At 33.9% G+C, this 24,815-nt stretch overlaps 1 protein-coding gene and 1 pseudogene across 1 annotated transcript; both read right to left on the reverse strand.

Moving 5' to 3' along the window:
- Positions 1 to 2,741: 2,741 nt before the first annotated feature.
- LOC132270070 (disease resistance protein Roq1-like) lies at positions 2,742 to 10,257 on the reverse strand (annotated as a pseudogene).
- Positions 10,258 to 15,668: 5,411 nt separating this feature from the next.
- On the reverse strand, positions 15,669 to 24,608 carry LOC132270071 (TMV resistance protein N-like). Its single transcript, XM_059771279.1, has 4 exons — positions 23,996 to 24,608; positions 17,823 to 18,912; positions 17,442 to 17,717; positions 15,669 to 17,324 (listed from the first exon to the last, which is right to left on the reverse strand). Exons 1-4 carry the CDS (start codon positions 24,505 to 24,507, stop codon positions 15,669 to 15,671), a joined length of 3,534 nt encoding a protein of 1,177 aa, XP_059627262.1. The 5' UTR covers positions 24,508 to 24,608.
- Between the last annotated feature and the right edge of the window lie 207 nt (positions 24,609 to 24,815).

Consider the following 24,815-nt stretch of genomic DNA (forward strand, 5'->3'; position numbering starts at 1 on the left):
TATGTGAAAGTTCTTTTGAAGAATTTATAATCTATCTTTGAATGCAAATAGAGACACATAATAATTTGAATAAAAATAGATTCTTGGTTTGTAATCTATACAATGAAAGATGATTTGCATTGTTTAGGGGATTTTTAGATTTGAATCTTAAGTTCATAAACTTTTGTGCACTAGTCCATCTTTGACAAATTTGGTTGAAAATCTTTTGATTTGTTGACTAGGGTTTATTGTTCACAAAAGCTATAAAGGTTATTGTTTTTAAAAAATAGGAGCTAAAAACAAAAATAAAAAGATTGAAAAAATTATTCAGCTTGAAAGAAAAAGAAGGAAAAAAAAATGCTGAATAAATTGCTAAGGAAAAGGCTACCTATTGAGATTTGATCGAAAGCTCCCATTAAACTGTGAATTGAAGCAAAAAGTGGAGATAAGTTAAGTTGGGAAATTGCTGACTACTCTTTAGAGTGAAAGCCGCCTTGCTTTAAAAAATTGCTTAAAACGATTTTATCTTGATACTTTTTTATCAATAAGGTTTAGACAATAATTTGTTGAAATTTAACTGAAGATTAGATTGGATTTCACACACACACATGAACTTGCTAGATTAATTTCTAAACTTTTTAGTAAATTTTGCATGTTTGATTTCGTGTTGTGATTACTTTCTGAGATTTGAAATTATTTGAAAAGTCTGTGGAGTCAAATATTTGTTCTCTGAGATAATCTTAAAATTCTCTGAAAGGGTTTTGAATCGTGTGCTAACTGGATGATTTTAATGATTGGTGATTTTATTTTTAGTTGATTTATAAAAAATAAAAATAAAAAAGAAAAAAATTGAAAAATTGAAAAATTTTGAAAAATTCAAAAAGATTTTGGTTTTTAGGTTTTTAGTTTGTTTTTGTTGCTAGTTATTACCAATGTGTTAAAAGTTTCTGGAATTGAAAAGTTTTTCATAAAAACACTGTAGTTTCAAGACTGGAGGTCTTGAACCGGTTCAATAAGGGATGAACCGGTTCAAGCATGTCATTTGGCCACGATCAAGTGACTGTCCATCTTGAACCGGTTCGAAATTGTAGAACCGGTTCAAGTCTTGTGCACCATAGTGCACTGCCCTTTTTGAACCGGTTCAAGAGGGCTGAACCGGTTCAAGAGCATGGGATTTGCTTTTTTTAAACAAGCTTTTGGCCTCTTTTGTTTGCTACATCACTTCATCTCTCTTGCACTCTCTCACTCCTTCATACATACACATATATATACATCATATATATTACATCTTTGTCATCATTCCATGCTATAACATTGATCAGTACATAATACTTTGAGATTGATAACAAAGATTGAAGAAGTTGTGTGAAAGTTGAAAATTCAAAAATGGGTTTAATGAAGTTTGTGGAGTTTTGGTGTAAAACTTAGAGGATTGGTTAATCTTTTGAGTTGAATGAAAAGATTAAAGCTTGATTATACTTGGGGAAAGTATATTTGCATTGTGTTGATTGATTTTGGGGTGATTTGAAGATCAAAACAAGGTTTTCTATAAACACTTTTGGGGTTGCACACCAAGTGTTTGATAAAATTCCTGAAAGAATTACAAGCTTTAAAGTGAGAAATTTTCTAAAAAACATGCCTCCTAAATTGTCTAGAGAAGCTAAAGGAAAAGGAATTGAGTCATCTAGACCACCAAAAAGGTCTAGAACTGGCATCACCATTCAAGAACCTCAAGGCGGTTCTCAAGCTCCAAACATGGCTTTTATTCGATATTCTTCAGTTTCTAGTACTGGAATGATTGAATTTACAGCATCACATTTTTATAATGAAGAGGCTTGGAAAGTGTATAACTCTTTTTACAAGGATGGTCCAATAAAGACAAAAAGGAATGTGAATCTTCAGAAACTTTTAAGACACCGCAGGATACAAGCTAGTGAATTACATCAAATCTAACAATTGGCTTTACTTCACTAAGCTTGGCAAAAGTAATTATTGTCCGGATATGATTAGCTATTTCTATGCTAATATTCGTGAAGTTCATGACACTTACTTCATTGTTTCTCTGTTTGGAGTTGATCATACTGTTGAAAAGGAGGATATTGAAACTATCCTTGGTCTTCAGGACAGTCATCTATTTAGTGGACATACTCTGCCTTTGATAGTCTCGGGTCCTGATTTTTCCTGGATTGTTCCAAAGATATGTGTGCCGAACTCTTTACTGAATCGAGATAGTATTCTAGCTCGATTTCTGACAGATGAAGTTGTTTTCTTCAATCTGTTTACTATGGCAAATCTGGGCTACTTTGGGAAGAAGGATGAACTCTCTCTTGAGCGTGCACAAGTGCTTTATTTTCTTGCTAATAATGAGTATATTATGCTTGGATAGTCTATTGTGCAGCTTATGATAGCTCATTATAGGAAAAACTCACGCAAGTACTCTTTTCCCTTTTTGATGATTATCATAGAAATTCTGAAAAAGAAGAATGTGCCAATTCCTCCAAGGGCTAATCATAAGCCTATCATGACTGAATTGGATCCTCGAGCTTTGAACAAATCAAAGACTGCTAGGGAGAATGCTAGAAAGGCAAGTAGATCTGTTAATGAGGGGCCATCACAAGTTTTAGATATTTCTCAGCTATTTTCTCCGAAAGGAATTTTCATGAAAACTGATGCCAACCTCATGTATTCCCATCTACTTCAGCATCAGAATTCATTATTTGAGAAGATGATGGTTGAGATCCGAGATCTCAAATTATAGGTTGCTCAGTTAAGAGGACAGCCATCTAGGGTTCCAGATGAGGATGTCTACAGGCCTGTGCCTCCAGATCTGTCTCTGCAAGTTGAAGATGAGGGAGATGATGAAGATGAGGCTGAGTATACAGATGAGGATGCGGAAGATGAGGATGCAGAAGAGAGTGGTGAAGAGGATGCAGAAGAGAGTAATGAAGACTAGAGATAATATTTCTTATCTCTGAGTAGTTGAGGAGACATGGTGCTGCTTTTATTTGGTTATTTATCATGCATCCAGACATTATGTTTTGTTTAATTATTGCACCACTTGTCTATGGTTTTGGATATTATGAGAATATGCTTTCTTAGAATTTATTATGCTTCTCTGAATTGTGCTTTAATTGACTTTTTTGAATTGGAATTTACTGTTCTAGTATTATTTTCACTCATTTGTCAATTTGTTACAAAAAGGGGGAGTCCACCTATCAATATCTAAAATGGGGGGAAGAACTAATTGGATATTTACTTCAGGGGGAGTTTTTAAGTTTTTATTTATTAAACTTCACTGGTAGTTGTTGCTTGATAGTGTGCAGGAAACAGGTCAAGTTTTGAATCCAAGAAGAACAGTGTTCCTATTACCTTTAAGCAAATCATGTAATTTACTTTTCTGTTTTTGGTAGATTACAAATATTGTTTTTAGGGTTTTGTCACGAAATTGCCAAAGGGGGAGATTATGAAATATTATTTATTTTTTGGCAATTATCGTAGACATAACAAGTCCAAGTTGAGTTGTAATTTAAATTACTTGTTCTACAAGTCATCAAGTTCAACAGGGATTCCACAACTGGGAAGGAGTTCAAACTTACCTTACTTGAAGAGTTTGTGATGAAAAGGGTAATGACACTACATTAGGAAGGAATATGAACAAGGTTGGGCATTCTACACTTTCCATGTTAGTATACAATTTCCGTAGAATGAACCAAGGTTGAAGGAATTCGAAATGCGAGTCTGCCAACCTTGAACCGGTTCAGCTTCCTTGAACTGGTTCAAGATGTTCAAGTTTGACACACTGCTAAACTTGAACTGGTTCAGCTTTCCTTGAACCAGTTCAAGACCTCCTGTTTGCAATAAAACTTTAGTTTCCTTTTTCTAATTAATTTCCCAGTTAGTCTAGAATTGTACCAAATCCTATGCACGAAATTTACCTTATTTTCAGAGGGATTAGGTCATTCTATAATCTATATAAACCATGTCATATACATTGGTTTATTCACGGCTTTTACATTATAATTCGGATATTATTCAAAGCCTTAGGAAGTTTATTTCTCTCAGAAAATCAAAATTGATTTTTCTGTTGTCTTCCTATAACCCACATATATTCACCTAGTGAGTCTAGAGTTGTCGTGTTTGAATCCTGATCGTGATCATACAGTTGTATTAACATCGATCAGACAAAGCAGATCTTCTTCTACATCATTCAGACAATTGAAGAACAAAAGTAAACGCAGTCACACTTTGGAAGGATTGGAGCATTCACGGAGTGCTGTCTGATCTACTTGCTACTCTTCTACAAATATCAAGTGTAAGTCTGAGATCAAGTTGCTGTTGGACGGGGAGTCGCAAAGCTAGAGGATCGTCAGCGGTTGGTGTGGTGTAGAACGATAGGGTGTGAGCCAGAGTCAAAGTTCAGTATACTTTGTTCCAAGCATAGTGGACTGGTTTACTTTGGACTGCACAAGTCCACGAGGTTTTTCCCATAACAGTTGACGTATTTTATCAACTAGGGTTTCCTCGCTAAAATCCTGGTGTCATCTCTAACTTTATACTTTGCTTTATTTTATCCGTATGTGATTAACTGTTTAATTGCTAAAATATAAAATAAGTAAAGTAGTTAAGGACACAGATCTGTTTTACAAAACCTAAAACTTTCCGGTTTACATTCCGCTACGTACGACTCATAGAAGCTCCTCCAAACATTTTATATTTCCTAGGTCCTCTTGCAATTCCTCAAGTTTTGAGCAGCCAGACACAGAGAGTGTTTTTAGACAACTCAACCTACAAATGGTTCTTGGAAGACTCGTAAGGTATTTGCAATCACTCAAATCCATCAAAGTAAGGCTAGTGAGTTGTTCAATTGATGAGGGCAGTTCTTTTATGGTTGTCCTATCCAAATAAAGTTCTGATAGATATTCCATATTCACCAATATTTCCAGAAACTTTTCTAGTTTTGAACATCCAGAGAGGATGAGAGTTTTTAGACATCTCAACCTACGAATGGTTCGTGGAAGAGTTGAAAGATTGTTGCATTCCCTCAAATCCATCAAAGTAAGGCTAGTGAGACGTTCAATTGGCGATGACAGTTCATTTATGGAAGTTCTGATAAACATACCATATCCCCCAAGACTTTGGGACACTTTTCTAATTTCAAGCAGCCTGATAGAATAAAAGTCTCAAGAGATTTCAAGTGAATACCATTTGGAAATCTCTTCAGATTTTTGCAGTCTTTCAAACTTAGAACAAGCAACCTATCGGGAACTCCAACGGATGGGTGAACCTCTACCAAACTCGTACAATCCTCAAGAATTAGTGTTTCCAGATTCGGAATAACAGTGAAGTCCGGGGTCCTGGATAGCCTATGGAAGTGACTAAGATTGATGACTTTCAACTTGGCCATAGGCTGTTGAAACAAATGGAAAGTATTAGAATAACTGGCTCCCATGAACACGAAAAGTATATTCAATAAAGTTAAAAAAAATAATAATATTAAACGTACCTTTATTTTCTTCCAAAGTTGTTTAATGCTGCTATAACACATGCTCAGTTCAATAAGATTCTCTGCCTGAAAACTTGCTGGCAGACAGTCTGAGGGGTATGCATGCCAATTAAGCAACCGTAACTCATTTGGAAGATATGAAGGGCCTTTACTGAACACCACATTGTGGACTTTGAATAGCCTTAGTTTCTTCATCTTTGTGAAGGCTTCAGAATCAAGGTCAAAAACTTTTGGTTCAGGCAGTTCCAAGCATATGGCTTCAATTTTTTCTGTCCCCTAACAACAGAGAGCACAAGTAAAAAGGTAAATATACAATGTCTATTAGGATTACAAAATGTGGCTTCTTTAATAAAATGTCTGTTGGTAAAATGACTAATTTTTCACAAGCTATCTTACAGTATTTTCTGTCAACACATAACAAACATCTTCTTGAAGCCACAACCTGCTACGTTTCCAAAACTCTTGAGATTCTTGATGAACAATATACCAGCCCATTTCTTGTATTAGATCATGCAACCAAACGTGATCTTTTGGAATAGTTATGAGAGACTTTTCAATTAGAACAGGTATTCCAATCCCTGGGCAGAAGCCGCAGCTGTTGAGTATTCTTGTTACATAACCCATGTCTTTCCCTTTGAAGAAACATGCAATGTCAAGGAAAATTTCTTTCTCCATTTCATCTAGTCCGTCGAAACTGATTTTAAGCACTTGAAGAATTTCTTTGTTAGGAATTTTGTGCAACTTAATCAATGTACTTTTCCATTCATCCGTTGTTCTACCATATAGAAAAGAACCCAAAATTTTAAGAGCTAATGGAAGACCACCGGCATAATCTACTATCTGGTTTGACAGCTCCGAATAACCTTCAGAAGGAGAACTTTGTTTGAAGGCTTTCCTAGAAAGGAGCTGGATAGCTTCATCTTTATTCAGTGCATTAACTGTGTGACTTCCATCCACTCCATGAGCAATTAGCAAATGTTTATCTCTTGTCGTTATGATGATTATACTCCCAACGCCAAACCAACCATGCTCTCCAGCTACTGCATCTAATTGCTCCCATTTATCCACATCATCAAGAACGACAAGAACCCTTTTAAAACGTAGTCTGGATGTTATTATGTTTGCTCCTCTCACCGTATCAGTTATATTTATATTACTCCCTTAAAGGATTTCAGAAAGGAGTTGTTTTTGTAAAGCTTCCAGACCTTGTTTTTCTGAGAATTCTCTAACATTTGAGAGAAAGCAGCTACCCTCAAACTGATGATAGATCCGGTCATAAACAGCTTTTGCAATGTTAGTCTTTCCGATTCCCCCCATTCCCCATATTCCTATAAAATGAACCTCATTCAACCCTTCACACAACAATGATTCAATTTTCTCCACACGAGACTCTGTTCCAACCAGATCTTGGGAAACTAGCGGAGATGTATTATTCAGTTCATTGAAAATCTCTTCAACTATTTGTACGATACATTTTGACTCATGCCTGTAGAATTAGAATCTTAATCATGTGGTAAGTTGAAAACTTGAAATTAATAAGAAATAGTAATAAATGCAATGTTGGTTAATTTTTTACTCAACTTCCCCAATAGGAATATAAAAGAACTTTAATGAGAAACTGAAACAACTAAACATCTAAGCATATTGACACATTTTTATGACATTCTAGGCAAGTTGCCTTGGTTTTTGACACATGATGTTTTACTTAGGATTCTAAGGTATCATTATTAAAGTAGTCTCAACTAGTTTTTATCAATTTATTTATTTATTTTTATATAGTTTGATCAATACTGCTGGTGTCAGGCCCCGTATAGCACCTCATAGTCAACTACCAAGTACAAGTACATGCAATGGACAATTACCGAGAAACTCCCTGAAGATGGTCCCAAGGAATTTCGAACTCCTTCTAAGATGTCAGGTGAAAGACTTATTAATCCTATCCTCTTTAGATTATTTTCTTTGAGGTTTTATGGATTAGTTTCCATGTTGATGTTAAAATATGGGATGTGAAGAGATATATTTTGGTCATAGTGGTGGAAGGGGGTTAGGGTTCGTCGATGGGCAGGTGTTTCAGTGATTAGGAGGCTGTGACGTCCCACATCACCTGGGGGCAGGGCGGGGGAAGTTGTTGAGACTTGTATGTGTGGACACCCCTTAACCATGTAGATGCGTTTTGAGAAAAACTGTGAGCTCCGAGAAGAGAGTATGCAAAGCAGATAATATCAATACAATGTGGGCGGGTCGTGACAAATGGTATCAGAGCCAATCCCCAGCCAAAAATGGGGGCGTACGCAAGCCCATGCGGGTCAGGCAAGTGAGGACACTAGGTCCCAAGAGGGGGTGATTGTGATGTCCCACATCGCCTAGGAGAGATAAGTTGCTAGGACTTACATATGTAAACACCCCTTAACCATGTAGACGGGTTTTGAGTAAACAGTGGGCACCGAGAGGAGGGTGTGCAAAGGAGTCGTGACATAGGTGATGGGGAATGGTGGAGGCCGGGTTTAGACAGAGACAAAGGAGTGGCGGTGGAGAGAGAGAAAATAAAATGGTCAGATGGGTATTAGAGAAATATAAGGGTTTTGAAAGGGAGCAATAGTATTTTAATTTTCCTTATTCTTGTTATATTTTTTTTATTCAAGAACTATTAAGATATTAAGAGCAAAAATGTCAATCACATTAATAAGTTAACAACATTTTTCCAATAAAATCTGACAAGGGATGTAAAAGTTATTTTTGCAAAAGTTTCATCTATGGGATATTATTCCAAACCTCAAGGGAGGACAAAATAATTTTTTTTTCTCTTTATGACTTTGGTGTTTTGTGTAAGCCAAATTAACATTGAGGACATTAACCAATTATATCACAAACTGGCTAATCGTCACAAGGATCTTGTCTCACATTGGATATGGATGGGGAGGGTTTGGGGCTTATAAGGGGGTGCCTAGAAACAGTCACCCTAGAAGAGTGCGTGATAGCTAACTCATCAAGCGCTTTTACCCTAAAGACAAATTAGGCTAAACGATTTGCCGAAGCTATGCTCGGTAGGAAGCACCGCCTAACATTTTAAACTTTTGGATTGGATTATAACAACAAACCTGTTACAAGTGATATCGGAAGATGCCCACTCCCTTACTACATCTCTTTCTCAAACCCAAGCGCTAACGTTGCCCAAGAAATATGTATGTAAAGTATATTGAAATTAAGGGTGAATACCTATCTCATGAGGCTTGTCTTTATTACTTGGCTTAAACTTTCTAAAATAAAACTGCGACACACCCGTCAAAGCTACAAGTCATCAAATTTGTGAATGGCAGTGGTAAAATCAGCAAACTACCCCATCTCTAATACGACTATTCTATGTGTCATGCTGGCATAAGCAACTTAAAATATTAAGGGAGTGGGCATTTCTTGCCGCCACCACCTCTATTTTCTCTCTTCTTCCCACTTACACCATTTCTTGCACTCAACCACCACCCCTCCTATGTTCTCTCTTCTTCACCTCTCCATTGCCGCCACCACCTCTATTTTCTCTCTTTAAATTATAGGGCAAATTGCATAAAACCATCTCAAATTTCAATTCATGGCAAGAAATCCCTCTGCCGGAAAAAGTTGACATAAAACCACCCTAACTATCCAAGTTGTTGCAAAATGATGTATTTATGACGAAAATACCCCTTAATATAAATTTAAGAAAATTCTCTTAATATACAACTAAACTGTCCCCAGGGGCATAGCGGTGTTGGTAGGGATTCGGGAAATAAGTCCTTGAGGTCTCGCTGTCGAACTGCATTCCTGGCTTGAATTGTACGTATATTGTGAGGCCAATATACGTGCTTTAAGGAAAATATATGTATATATATATATATATATATATATATATATAATATTAAAATTAATACAAATAACTCATTTGGCATGGTGTTTATAAATTTTTTTTTTATATACAAAAAAAAAAAAAAAAAAAAAAAAAATGATATAGTAATGAGCATATACATGTTTATATACAAAATCCATCATTTCTCTCCTGGTAATCGGAATACCCACTTTTAATATTAAAAAAACAGTGAAATTTGTTTTTTCATTTTTTTCAATGATCCAAAACACCATATAATTACTACTAGATAAGTGAACTAAGAATGCGCTGAATTTGTGATAATTACCCATTTGCTGTATCCCGAACACTATATCCGCTTATATTTGCTGCTTCCACCAGAGCTGTCTTCCACCTCAACACTTTCTCCATGTTCCCACTGAAATCTTTCTCATGAATCTCAAAGGCTGATCCAAAGCTCCCTCTTTGTTTCCGCACTTCCGAAGGATCCACATCATCGAACACTTGTACCACTGTCTGCCCCATCCTTTTCTTGCGTTCAATGATTTTCACAAGTTCATCCAAACACCACTTGGAGAATCCATAGTTTTTGGAGAAAACGACGAGAGCGAATCTAGATTCTTCGATCGCTTTCAGTAGGGCTGGTGAAATTTCTTCTCCTCTTTTGAGTTGCTCGTCGTCTTTGAAGGTGTAGATTCCTTTATGAGACAAAGCAGTGAACAGATGGTCTACAAAGTTCTTGCGAGTGTCTTCACCTCTGAAGCTCAAGAATACCTCGTAATTCCATTTAGGGTTAGGATTTGAAGATGAAAACACTCTGTGTGTGCTCGTGGAAGCCATTGGTAACCAAAAATCTGGTGAACTCTGAGTGTTTGGTATCTATATATTGGGCTTTGTGCTTTAGATATAAGCAATTTCGGTTTCTTTTTTTATTTTTTATTTTTGATTTTCGGGGTGTGAAAGCAATGATGTGGAACTGGGAATATAAACCGAGTGCGTCATGACGACTCATGAGATACTGAAAGAGTTGTCAACAAAAATTATATTCGGTGCTTTATGTGTGACATTAATGCAAAGAATGTGAATCAATAATTTAAATGGGAGCATATGTGCAATTGCTATACAGTTCTGTTTTATTTGGCTAGCATTTGATCAAGTAAGTCTTTGCTTTGCACGAGATCGCGTTTGGTTGGATGTCGCAATTGCAAAAGTGAAGAATGTTGATTTATCTGCTACTACAAATTTTCACTCTAAAAAAATGAAATTTACATTAAAAAAATTTATAGCAATAAAAAAAACTCTTTTATCTGTTATAGTAAATTGAGTCACGTCAGAATTAAAGAAATAAAATAAAAGAAAAAATCCCAAAAAAATACCAAACTTTACTGTCTTTGAAACTTAGAAAAACAAGCCTATTGAGAACTCTAATGGATGGGTGAACCTCTACCAAACTCATACAATCCTCAAGATTCAGTGTTTTCAGATTTGGAGTGATATAAAACTCCATATATTATCAATTTGGTATAAATAGGTCATGTGTAGTATAAAATGACGATAATACCCTCACTTTAGTTGAATAAATTAATTATTATAAATACAGGTAATGTAAAATGATCATTTTTTTTCAATTTGTGTAAATTATTATTATTAAAAAAAGAAAAAGAAAAAAATAATAATGGTGACTTGGTGTTCCTTCCTTTCTATAATAATTTCCTGCAAGATCTCTCTTTTCAGTTTCCAAAGCACAGCATGGGTGTATTGATTCTCTAGCACTGATGGTCACAGGCTTGGCTTCCACCCCCCCCCCCCCCCCCAAAAAAAAAATTTAGTATTGTATTTTCAGCTTAATTTTAAAATTTTTTTTTTTAATAGTAGTATTAGCCCCCTTTTTAACCCATTCAAAAAAAATTTGCTTATGAAATTGTGTAATTAAATTTATATTCAATACTAGCCCCCATTGACAATTCCTAAATCCACCCTTGCTGATGGTCTGTACTGAATTACAAGCTTCAGAATCCTTCAGTGACTCTACTTCAAAGAAAATGGGCGTTGTTGATAGATGTTCTGGTTAGTATCTGATTCCCACTTACATAAGCATTTATTCTGCTTAGGAGAGCTCAAGTGATCTTTGTGATCTTAACCACAGGTTATGCTGGCTCGATATTTGATCTTAACCAGAGTCATCGCTTATGTTATTCAGCAATTGACGTGTGATAACAATGAATTGAGTGGGAAGTTCATGTCTGAGCCTCTGAGGCGTCAGTCCTCTTCTCGTCTCGCCCCTGCATGGCTAATGTCCTCATCAGTGCTTGTCAAAAGATCTCCGACTCTGAGGGAATAGGGAGCGCATGGGGGCAAGAATTGAGAGATATTTCTTAAGTTAACGATTGTCTGTCAAGAAAATGATTTCCTAGAAATTAGAAATTGTAAGTCATGTTTAAGTTTCGTAATATTATAAATTTTATATGAAATATTTTGGTTCATCTTAGCTTTATGGTCCATTTACCTTTTTATTTTATTTTATTTCAAATTGAATTCTCTGTTTGTCAGTGTGAACATTTATTTATTTTGGCTAAATAAGCCCGAACTTTTTTTATCATTAAACCAAATAATGGTCTATTTTGCTTGTAGATTATGGTATATTATACGCCGTAAATTTCTATTTCTATTTCACACACACATATATATATAGAGGGAGGGGGGCAAAGAAATGAGTATGGATTATATGTAGACATGGGTGAGGGGCAAAATGGGAATCAAAAGGATAAAATAGGATTTTCTTATTTAGTTTTTGTCAAAAAGTGGTAAGAGGGGCTTATTTGCACTTTTTTTTTTTTTTTTTAATTTTATGGATTAACATACACATTTTAAAAAAAAAATAGGAATTAGTTCTGCACAAATCCTATATATCGTAGGATTTTTTGCACTTAACCTTTATAAGTAAGATTGAACGTGAATTAAAGAATATCAATCCGAGCTGAATTTGGATTAGGTTCAAATTAAGAATTGAATAACCTAAACCTAATATGAATTTATATATATTAATAGTAGTAATTTATTTTTCTCAATTTTTTTAATATTTGATTTTTTGTATTTAAACATGTGGATAATTAACTCTTGAATACTTGTTTATATGATATAAATATTTATATATATTCATATTTTACTAGAATTTTCTAAGTTATCCTTGAATTCATCATACAATGACAAATTTTAATTGTACTCTATGATGTATGTTTTGCCACATCATCATAATAATACAAAATTACAAAATATTTAAAAATAATATCATTAATAATTAACATTGTCATCAACGCAGTTTGATAGTGTTAAAACTCTCCCGCAATAACCAGTGCATCCGTATGTGAAAAAAGAGTGAGTGGGAAGGCTTTTCACTCTTGAAATCAGAATGAATAGGCATGCACTAAGATCTACCACCGGTACCACACCCCTGCAACACCATCAAGTGCGGTCTGATTTTCTTTCTCAATGCCACATGGCCATCACAGCCGTAGAAGTCTTTGGATCATCTACCAGATATATTTCTTCTTCCCCTCTCCCTATATTTCTCTTCAAATCAATCCAAACTCACCCATTCGATCGATTTTACTACCGTTTATATATTTTTAAAATATATTTTTCTCTCTATAATTCTTAATTCGTAGACTGCTACCATTGATAGAATTTGTTATCAAATTGGCATTATCAAATAAATGGGTCTACTTCTTTTTTTAATAGAATTTGTAATCCCATTAATATCATTTAAAAAGAAGTGGACCCTTACAAGTTCCACTGCCACCTGCAATGGCGGCAATTTTCCACCTCACTCCCTCTATTTGGATAAATTGAGAATTCAAGTATAAGAAGTGTAGGACTTGAAAATGGAGAGAGAGAGAGACAAGTGGCATGGCTGCATGGAGGAGCCAGACTGATAGAGAGAGAAACAGAGGCGGAGCTGTAGCAGGAAACGGCTGCAAGAGGTCTCTAACGACGTCTTCTAAAATTCTTTTTGGAACGACATTGGTTTTATAATTTTTCCTTTAAGGAAGTAATGTGGCACCTTTTAAACCTTTGATCTATTAGAAAGTGCACGTGTCATTTTTATGTGAATTCAACTTAAAATAATTTAGAGTCATTTTTATGTGAATTCAACTTAAAATAATTTAAAGTGATTTTAACTTAGAAGATCCTAGCCCTTTTATAACGTGGTAATCCAACTCGAGACTAATTTGAGATAATCAGATTTTCAACCTAACATTTCAAACTTGAGCACAAAATCATTTTTAAAAATCCGAGTACGAGTTGAGTAATGTTGGAAAGCTCGGAATGAGTTGGACTTGAAATTTAAGATTTTATATCTTAGATTGACCCTTCAACTGGGCTAATTGAACCATTATTTCTTCAATTTGACTTGAAAATGTGAAATTTCTTTCATTTTAAACTCCTTGTCCCAAAAACATCTATATAACTTTCCAATTTCTTGCCATAAGATACTAATATATTCTTTCTTCATGTGAGTTACAACTTACAATCATCCATATCGAGCGTCCATCTACTCTAAATTAATGCCTACCCCGTTTGTATGGACCAAGGCAAGAATGAGGATGTACTATATTAATATGCTATTATATACACACTGAGATCAATCTTTTAAATGGTCCCTAACACTCAAAATTTCTGTTTTACACCTAAAATTTTGAATATATATATATAAGGTTGGTAGAGGATGACTTTATACTCGTGTATCGAAAGAGCCATACTAGTAAGTGAATATGTAAGGCATGACTTCACTAAGCTACTAGCCCTTCAGAAGATGCAATACCTCTATAGTATATTAAGTCATGTTATGACGCTACAACATCATGAAATCAAAATTTTAATATCTTTACGTGGTTGTTAAATTGTTGAATTAAAATTGTTCTGTTAACTATGTAAAATTGTTAATTTATCGATTTAAATGTGCAGGAGATAAATAGAACCAAAATAGCACAAGAGAAATACCAACAGCAAAGATTATGAAGAGAACAAGGAACATTCGTGCCTTTTCCAGCATTTGGTGTATCAGGAAATTACTTCCTAATTATGCTAAAAAATATATTAATACACCAATGTTGTGTTTAGTGTGTAGGAATAGAATGAAATGGAATGCTTATTTCAACTATTTATTTATTTGGTATGCAATTTAAAGTGAGAATGAACATTTCACATGAATGAAAATCTATTACACAACTAAACCTATGAAATGATCTTTTCATTCCTAAGTAATTTTTTTTTTAAAAATCAAATTCTCAAAAAAATCCTCATGTTTCAAATATAAAATCCACCAACACTACCACTGCCTTCCACCATCACCACTGCCTTCTAATACCAGTACTACTGCTGTCGTTGCCACAGCTGCTTTCCACCACCTTCCACCACAAGCACCACTGCCACCTCCATTGCCTTCCACCACTGCCACTACCATTACCATCGCCACCATTGTTGCCACCTTCAACCACCACACTGCCGCCGCCACCACCAAATTCCACCACCACCACCGACTAACTTTATTGCCTTCCACCACCTGTCACCATAATATTACCTCCGCCGTCACTACCACCGCATTCCACCACCACCACCTTCCACTTACATCACTACCGCCTTCTACCACTGCCACTGCCACCACTATCGTCTCCTTCCACCTCCACCACACCTCCGCCGCCGCTACGACCACCACCACCGACCTCTACCATCGCCACCGTCTTCCACTATGGCCACCTCCATCACCACCGCTTTCCACCACTGTCTCCTACCAACACCACCACCAACATCAATACCACTTTCTACCTCCACTACCATCGTCACCACCGTAATTTCTTTTAAAAAATTATAAAATAATGTTATTTTGTTAATTTAATTTATTTGTCAGTAATAGGGTATTTTGGATAATTCAATTTGAAATTCGCTACATTTTAAATTTTAAATTGGTCCAACTAAAAAATAGAATGGTTATTATCATTCTATTGCTACTTGTTTCATTTTTACAACCGAACAATAGAATGAAAATAGACATTCCATTTCATTTCTATTCTCATTCTATTTCAACTAATTGTATTAATTTCATTCCATTTTTTCGTACCAAACACAACATAAATGATGTACCAATGCAAATCAGAGAAACTTTCACTGAATCATTGACTGAAAAATTGATCCCACGCTCTATATATATTTTTTAGAAAAAAACAAAAAAAAATCACTATACATCACATTATATAAAAAACTTTTCCAAATAAAAATTTGAAATAGTTGTAGCAACAACCAACCATAAACAACATTAACGTAAGCAGCGTGGATCAACGAGATTTCGTGATCTCAAAATGCAGACTCTCTCTTAGCGGGTGGGCTTTCATCATCAGAGGCGGCACTTCCATTCCCTTTTGCTTCAACACGGTCATAGTCATCACGCTTTCTCTTGAGAGTGTTTCTTTTTGCTGCTTCATCTGAACCGTCAATGAATCCCAAATTCCCACACCCATCCTTCTTCACTAGATGGACTCCCCATTTCGTAACTGGCAACCTCCATGACCGATTTTTCGGATCAACAAATTCGAAGTAAACCTCAACTTGGCGCCATTTGTTTGAATTCCGAACCTCACTCGAAGAGAATAGGGTTGGAATATAGCTCAGGATCATATGTTGGGAATCAACTTTTGTACCATGTATATATAAATAAGACCAAGACAGCCCAGGAGCACATGGATTATTATCATGATCTAGGAAATGGCAACACAGTTGAATATATAAGTTTGAAATACAATACTCACATACAGCACACAAAACAATCCCAATATCCCAATCTGGAGGCCGTTGCAGATATGTTGAAGTACCCAATTTCTGATGACTGAACCACTCCGGAATCTCTCTTCCCGGTAAAATAATAATGAATTCTGAATTTAGAACGAATCTCAGCAACACCTCCATCACATTTTCACTCCATTTATTCTCTAACAGCTTTAAGCAATTAGTGAATGTGACCCTCCGCAGTGATTTATTTGTTGTAGACAGATCTCCGACGCTTGTTAATGAATGGCAATCGTCTGCATATAAACAACTGATATACGATGGAAGCTTTGGTAATGCTTTTAGCCTCTTGCATCCTACTAGGTCGAGGAATTCAAGTTGAGAAAGCCCGGAGATGGTTGCAGGTAAACTAACAAAATTGTTTCTGCTTAAATTCAACACTTTCAAAGAGGATAAGCTGCCAAGGTCACTGGGGATCCCTCCTTGAGACAGACTGCAATCACTAAGATCAAGTTTTGTTAAGGAATTCAAACCTGTTAATGAAGGAAGCACCAAACACAGAGAATCTTCACATTTCCTTGGTAAAAACCAAGATGAAAAAAATGACACAGATATTGTTCGCTTGCATCCACTGAGGGATAAGACTTTGAGGTCTTCCAAAAGATTAATGGAGGACGGTAGTCGTCTGATGGCAGTTTTATTTGCATGAAGCTCCTCTAAACATTTTATATTTCCCAAGTCGTCTGGCAATTCCTCAAGTTTTGAGCAGCCACAGAGAGAGAGTGTTTTTAGACAACTCAACCTACAAATGGTTCTTGGAAGACTCGTAAGGTATTTGCATTCACTCAAATCCATCAAAGTAAGGCTAGTGAGATGTTCAATTGACGAGGGCAGTTCTTTTATGGATGTCCTATCCAAATTAAGTTCTGATAGACATACCATATCCCCCAATATTTCTGGACACTTTTCTAATTTCAAGCAGCCTGATAGAATAAAAGTCTCAAGAGATTCCAAGTGAATACCATTTGGAAATCTCCTCAGATTTTTGCAGTCTTTCAAACTTAGATAAACAAGCCTTTTGAGAACTCCAATGGAAGGGTGAACCTCTACCAAACTTGTACAATCTTCAAGAATCAGTGTCTCCAGATTTGGAATAACTGTGAAGTCTGGGGTCCTAGATAGCCTATGGGAGTAACTAAGGTTGATAACTTTCAACTTGGGCATAGGCTGTCGAAACAAATGGTAAAAATAAGAATAACTAGTTCTCATGAACGCGACAGTATAATCAATAAAATTAAATATATATATATATATATATATATATATATATAATATTAATTGTACCTTTATTTTCTTCCAAAGTTGTTTAATGCTGCTATAACACATGCTAAGTTCAACAAGATTCTCTGCCTGAAAACTTGCCGGCAGATAGGCTGAAGGGTATGCATGCCAATCAAGCAACCGCAACTCATTTGGAAGATGTGAAGGGCCTTTACTGAACACCACATTGTGGACTTTGAATACCCTTAGTTTCTTCATCTTTGCAAAGGCTTCATAATTAAGGTCAACAACTTCTAGTTCAGGCAGTTCCAAGCCTATGCCTTCAACTTTTCCTGTCCCCTAACAACCGAGACCACAAAGAAGTAAATGATACAATACAAAATGTCGCTTTTTCATTAAATTGTATGTTAGTTAAAAGGATGATTTTTTCACAAGCTATCTTACCGCATTTTCCTTCAACACAGAACAAACATCCTCTCGAAGCCACAACCTGCTACGTTTCCTACACTCTTGAGATTCTTGACGAACAATATACCAACCCATTTCTTGTATCAAATCATGCATGCAAAAATGATTGTTTGCAATAGTTAGGAGAGACTTTTCAACAAGAACAGGTATTCCAATCCCGGGGCAGAAGCCACAACTGTCAAGTATTCTTGTTACATAACATTCGTGGTTTCCTTTGAAGAAGCATGCAATATCAAGGAAAATTTCCTTCTCCATTTCATCCAGTTCGTCGAAACTGATTTTAAGCACTTGGAGAATTTCTTTGTTGGGAATTTTGTGCAGCTTAATCAATGTGCTTTTCCATTCATCCGTTGTTCTACCATGTAGAAAAGAACCCAAAATTGTAAGAGCTAATGGAAGTCCACCAGCATAATCTACTATCTGTTTTGAGATCTCCAAATAACCTTCAGAAGGAAAGCTTTGTTTGAAGGCTTTCAAAGAAAGGAGCTGGGTAGCTTCATCTTCATTTAATGCCTCAACTGAGTGACATTCATTCACTCCATGAGAAGTCAGCAAATGTTTATCTCTTGTCGTTACGATGATTCTACTCCCAGTACCAAACCAACCATGCTTTTCAGCTACTGCATCTAGTTGCTCCCGTTTATCCACATCATCAAGAACGACAAGAACCCTTTTAAAACGTAGTCTGGACATTATTATATTTGCTCCTCTAACAGTGTCAGGTATATTTATATCACTCCCCGTGAGGATTTCAGAAAGGAGTTGTTTTTGTAAAGCTTCCAGACCTTGTCTTTCTGAGACATCTCTAACATTTGCGAGAAAGCAGCTACCTTCAAACTGATGATAGTTCCGGTCATAAACAGCTTTGACAATGGTTGTCTTTCCTATTCCGCCCATTCCCCATATTCCTATAAAACGAACCTCATCCGACCCTTCACACAACAATGATTCCATTTTCTCCACACGAGATTCTGTTCCAACTAAATCTTGCGCAACAAGTGGAGATGTATTATTCAGCTTATTGAAAATCTCTTCAACTATTTGTACGATACCTTTTGACTCATGCCTGTAGAATTAGAATGTGGTAAGTTGAAAACTTGAAATTAATAATAATGAAACGAAGAAACATTAATAAATGCAATGTTGGTTAATTTTTTTGTTGAACTTCCCCAATAGAAATAACTGTAATGAGAGAAACTAAAACAAACATCTAAGCATATTGACAAATATTAATGACATTCGAGGCAAGTTGCCTTGGTTTATAACCTACGATATTTTACTTAGGATTCTAGGGTGTCATTATAAGAAATAGTCTCAACTTTTTTAAGAAATTAATTTTCTTTCAACAATTGTTTGAATTTTCTAAAAATTCGTTTATTTATTTTTTTGAGTACTTTGATTCCGCTTTAAAAAAAACATATATATAATTACTAGCTTGATAAAAAAATTAATGATAAAATAGTTCACTTTAACTACAAAATCCCGCATGTTCTAATAACATACGAATATTAGAAAGAAAATAGATGAGTTTATTAACTCATACAAGTTATAGAATTTTTCATTTAATAAATGACAATTATATTTTGACTTTTTTGTCATCTTGGCATATCTAGGAAAATATAATTCAAAAAATTAGAAAAATAGATTCAAAATAAATAGAAATAAAAAATTGACAATAAGTTGCATGTAATAAGAGAAGTGGTAATGCAAAACCATTGTTAAGAAATTAAATTTCAACCAACAATTAATTGTTTTAATTTTCTAGAAATTCATTTATTTATTTTTATGAATACTTTGATTCCACTGTGAGAAAGATATATATAATTATTAGCTTGATAAAAAATTAATGATAAAAGGTACAGTTTAACTAAAAAAACCCTGCACGTTCTAATGAAATACGGCCATTAGAAACAAAATAGAGAAGTTTATTAACTCATACAAGGAGTTTTTAGTTGCTAAAAAAGTTCTCATACAAGGAGTTGCTAAAGAATATTTCATTTAATAAATGAAAACTATATTTTGACATTTTTGTCGTTTTTGTATCATAATACTTTTGTTTTCTCTTCTTCCGAGAGCTTTAAAGACTCGCAGATAGAGATTAATATATAATTTAAGACAATTTTTTTCCTCTCAATACCATCTAACAAAAATATATCTTTATTAAACATGAAGACACACATTAGTGTAAATATATATTTTTTTTACTTGAATTAACGATATGTTGTAGCGTGACCTACCATAATAAAAAAGATAAATTTTTGTTTCAGGACTTCAAAAATAATGGATAAAAGGGCTCAAGTAAAATTTTCTGAGCTATACAAAGTACAAGTTATATTTATTTTGACGCTCATTATTTTTTAGGCAATAAATAAAAGTTTGAAAAAATTTAGGGTGGCCAACTGATTTTTTTAGGAATTTTGAGACAAAAAGTTGGGCTTATTTGTAAAACATCTTCTGAGGGTATAACAAAAAATTTCACAAAATTTTGGGGGCCCAATTGAATATATATATATATATATATATATATATATATATATATATATATATATGAATTTTGGGGGTACCACTCTTCACCTTGTGGACTGCCATTGTGCCACCACCGCCACTCCCCACCCACCACCACGGTTGTCACTAACCACCACCCGCTCTCTATCCTTCTCTCTCCGTGGCAACCATCCCTTTTATTTTGGGTTTGTTTGGATCAACTAAATTCATATCTGATTTGTTAAGCTAATGAATTATCGGATTCGAATCGCTAAAGGGTTACCGGATTGAATATATCAATCCATATCCTATTTAGTTTGAATTCGGATCACATCGGATTCGAATTATAAATATATCCACTAACATATATAATTTTTAAGGTTAGATGGAATGAAAATTTGTTAATATATAGAATGATGTACAACCAAATAAATATAATATATGATAAATAATTACTATATGCAAATGTAATAATAGAAAATTAATATATATATATATATATATATATATATATATATATATATAAGGGTTAAAATTATAAAACCCCCCAATTTTGTTAGTTTGGGACGTTAAAATAGCACTCACTTGCATTGACAAAATATTTTTAGTAACAAAATTATCCCTGAAAAAACATGTGTCAACCATATACTGTTACACTTTTTATTATTCCAAAAATGCCCCAAAACATATTAAATAATAGAAGTCGCCATTCTCTATTAGCTTGTTTCTCCTCCATGGGTCAAAGGTTTTGGTCGTTCTGTCCTCCATTTTAGGAATCAATTGAAGTGATTTTGAAGCCCTAATTGAAAGTAATTTGCTGTCCTAATTGAATGTAATTCATAGCCCTAATTGAAATCTCTTACTCAAACTAAATTTATTTAAGTATTTCAAGAAATTTCTTTGAGATTTGAAAAAATATAATTGTTTTGAGATTTAAACCCGTTATGTGATTTTTCTTTTTCTTTTTTTCTTTTTTTTTTTTTTTTTTTTTTTTTTTTTTTTTTTTTTTGTAATTAATAAAGGAGGACCAATCTATACCCAAGCTCTACTTAGCCATTTAATTCCCTAAAAAAAATTATTGATTTCTTTATCAATTGAACACTTTCCAATGTGTTGATCAAAGTTAATAGGAAAATTAAATAAAGGAACTTCCGTCTTTCTTTCGGGAAAAAATCTTCTCTAGTTGCCCTCTCACTTGACGAAGTGAGCATCTAACCCCACCTCTCCAACATATTCTTGTCGTCGAACAAAAGTCAGCAAATGAAGAAATAAATTTACTCAACTACATTTGGTATAAATTTACTCAACTACATTTTGTTTTCCCATATAATCTATACAATATATTATACATCGTATATTATTATACCATTCAACTTTAACATTTGAATAATATTAAAATAACATTTTTACTTCTTCTTTTTTGCATCAGGAAAGAATTGGTAAGTCTTCTTTATTATTTTGTTCTAATGTCTTCTTTATTATTTTGTTCTTCCCTCTAACTGGTATATCATTTGTTCTTCTTCAGCTCCAAATCTTATCAAAAGTTGAAGGATTGTCAGTATCAAAGAGAGAGATTCACAAATTTACTTTTGATTGAAATAAGAATTCTTTTTTTAATTGTTCTTCTTCTAATCTGCATGTTTTCCTGTAGTTCTTTTTCTATTATGCATCTGGATTTTTTTTCTTTTTTGAATTTTCGTCCTTTCTTTGGGATTGTTAAATATGAATTTAACTTTGTTTCCAAGTCAGTTTTTTTACTCCTCACTAGACCAATCCAAGAGAGGATTGGTTTTTTCCCTTTCTTTGCTGGCCGTTGCTTTCTTTACCAATTATTAAAAGATTATTATTATTATTTTGTAAGAAACTAAATTAGTTTTAGTAAGAAAGACGGAGACCATAACAAAAATGGTCTTCACGTTTTCGGTAAAAGAAAAGAGATAACTTTGTGCCTGAGGATAATTTTATAATTTGAAAATATTAATTTTTATTTTTTTAAATAAAGTGATATATCAAAAAGGTAACTTAGTCATTTAACAAGTTCTTAACAATTTATTGACATAATTGGGGGCAATAGAGTTTTATGATAAAAAAATAATAATAATAAGGGAGGCACTCCACTTTTATACTATTGCACTCCAATCTTAAAGGAAATGACAACTCTAATCTTAACTTTAAAAATTAATAATTATTTTTCTCATATATCACAATTACCCTTTTCAATTATGGTAAGATTTTTTTGTCTCCCCACTCTTTCCCATTAACGTTTTTGGTATTTTACGTTTTTTTTGTGTTTTTTTTGTTAATCTCTCTTTTTCTCTTGTATCCTACCTTTGCTAAACTCTTTCTATATTTTGTATTAACTTTCTGTTATCTTTCTCATTAGGGTTTGATATTGATCTTTATAAGTAATAATAAAATATTTCACAAATGAAAAAATAAAAGAGTTAGATAATGTAATTAGTCTTGTAGCATAAAAAAATATTGAATAACTATTAAAATTTCATGAACCATTAAACTCCTTTGATGGGAATGGTAATTTGTTTTTTGTTTTATTTTTGTTTTATGTTTTATGCTTTGAGTTTACGTATAGATTTTTTTTTTCCTAATGTGATTTTTAAGAATTAATTTGGATGGTGATGGGAATGGTATTTTTTTTTTTAAAAAAAAAAAAATTAACTTTCTATTTTATGCTTTGAGTTTAGTTTAATTTTTTCCCCTTGATGTGATTTTTAAAAATTAATTTAGAATTTATTTGAATATTTAGTTTTATGTTATACTTGTTGATAAAGGAATTCCTAGTTATTCTGACAATAAAATTAAAAGATAATGAATTTTGTGAAAAAAGGAAAAAAGAATAAGAAAAGAAAAAAAAAAATTTATAGTTAAAAGGGATAGATGTTGTATTATAAAGTGAGAGAGGATGTATTGATGAGTTTATGAACCTTCTTGTCATTTTCTTAAAAAAAATAAAATAAAATAAAATGAAGTGAAATTGTACAAAAATAGAGTACGAATATCACCTCCCAAAAATAAAAGTAGCTCATGTTTTATGATTTTAGCCCTAACTTTAATGCAATAATAAATAATTAATATAGATATATATATATATATATATATATATATATATATCTATATATATATATAATTTTGATGAGATCCAAACTCCAATTATTATTGTATTAAATTATCTATAATTCATATTCAATTTGTTAAGAAAACAAATTATCGGATTCGAATTATTATTAAATTATTAAATTTTTTTTCTCAACTCCATATCCAAATACTCGGATGCAATTCAAACATTCATTGACAGATCTACTCAGTTTATTCTCTCTCTAGATTATGGGTGACGTGCTTATTTGCCAGAAAATTCTTATTCTCTTTTGACGATATCTTTGACAAACAAAAAAAATTTCTGGCAGATGTGGTTATTTGCAAAAAAAATTCCTAGGTTATGGGTGACGTGGTTATTTGCCAGAAAATTCTTTTTCCTTGTCAAAGACATCATCGTGTTGCTTGTGATCCAGGTAATCCAAATATATATAACCACTTAAATATAAAAAAATATATATACCCACTTAAATATAAAAAATATATATATTCAATTTTTTTTCAATTATTCAGAACACGATATTATTAGAATGCACCAAATTTGCGGTAATTACCCGTTCGCTGTATCCGGAACGCTATATCCGCAAAGATTTGCTGCTTCAACCAGAGCAGTCTTCCACCTCTGTACTTTCTCCATGTTCCCACTGAAAGCTTTCTCATGAATCTCAAAGGCTGATGCAAAGCTCCCTGTTTGTTTCCGCACTTCCGAAGGATCCACATCATAGAACACTGGCACCACCGTCTGCCCCATCGTCTTCTTGCATTCCATGATTTTCACGACTTCATCCAAACACCACTTGGAGGAAGCATAGTTTTTGGAGAAGACGATGAGAGCGAACCTCGATTCTTCGATTGCTTTCAGTAGTAATGGTGAAATATCTTTCCCTCTTTTGGGTTGTTTGTCGTCTTTGAAGGTATAGATCCCTCTCTGAGACAAAGCAGTGAACAGGTGGTCTACAAAGTTCTTGCGAGTGTCTTCAACTTTGAAGCTCAAGAACACTTCATAATTCCATTTAGGGGTAGAAGTAGAAGAGGAAGACACTGTGTGTGTGCTCGTGGAAGCCATTGCGAACCAAAAAGCTTGTGATTGAGTGAAGGATTTGAAGGGACTCAATGCTCTTCACTTTCTGTGAGGGATTGATTGGTATTTGTATTTAGTACGTGAATTTCGTGACAAAAAACAAACAAAAAACAAAAAAAATGTAAAACCGCTGATTCAAGTCAACTTTGTGCTCGTTTATTTTGGTTTGTTTTTTTACTAACTTTGTGCTAGTTTAATCAGTCCATTTTAGGTTCTCTGTCACTATCTAACGAAAAGTCAACCCTACTCGCGTACTCGCACATTTTTTTTTTTTTTTTGTTTTTTGTGTTTTT

Source organism: Cornus florida, unplaced genomic scaffold (assembly GCF_030987335.1).
Source record: "Cornus florida cultivar Cherokee Brave unplaced genomic scaffold, ASM3098733v1 CherokeeBrave_3.0.0_Hap2_Chr08, whole genome shotgun sequence".
Lineage (NCBI taxonomy): Eukaryota > Viridiplantae > Streptophyta > Magnoliopsida > Cornales > Cornaceae > Cornus > Cornus florida.

What these genes read in the sequence shown, in the direction of transcription:
- LOC132270071 (XM_059771279.1), bottom strand. Translation starts at nt 24,507, where the DNA reads ATGGCTTCCACGAGCACACACACAGTGTCTTCCTCTTCTACTTCTACC. An exon ending in GTTCCGGATACAGCGAACGG is followed by an intron (nt 18,913 to 23,995) that starts GTAATTACCGCA and finishes CTAATTCTACAG; the next exon opens with GCATGAGTCAAAAGGTATCG. An exon ending in AACTTTGGAAGAAAATAAAG is followed by an intron (nt 17,325 to 17,441) that starts GTACAATTAATA and finishes TTGTTTCGACAG; the next exon opens with CCTATGCCCAAGTTGAAAGT.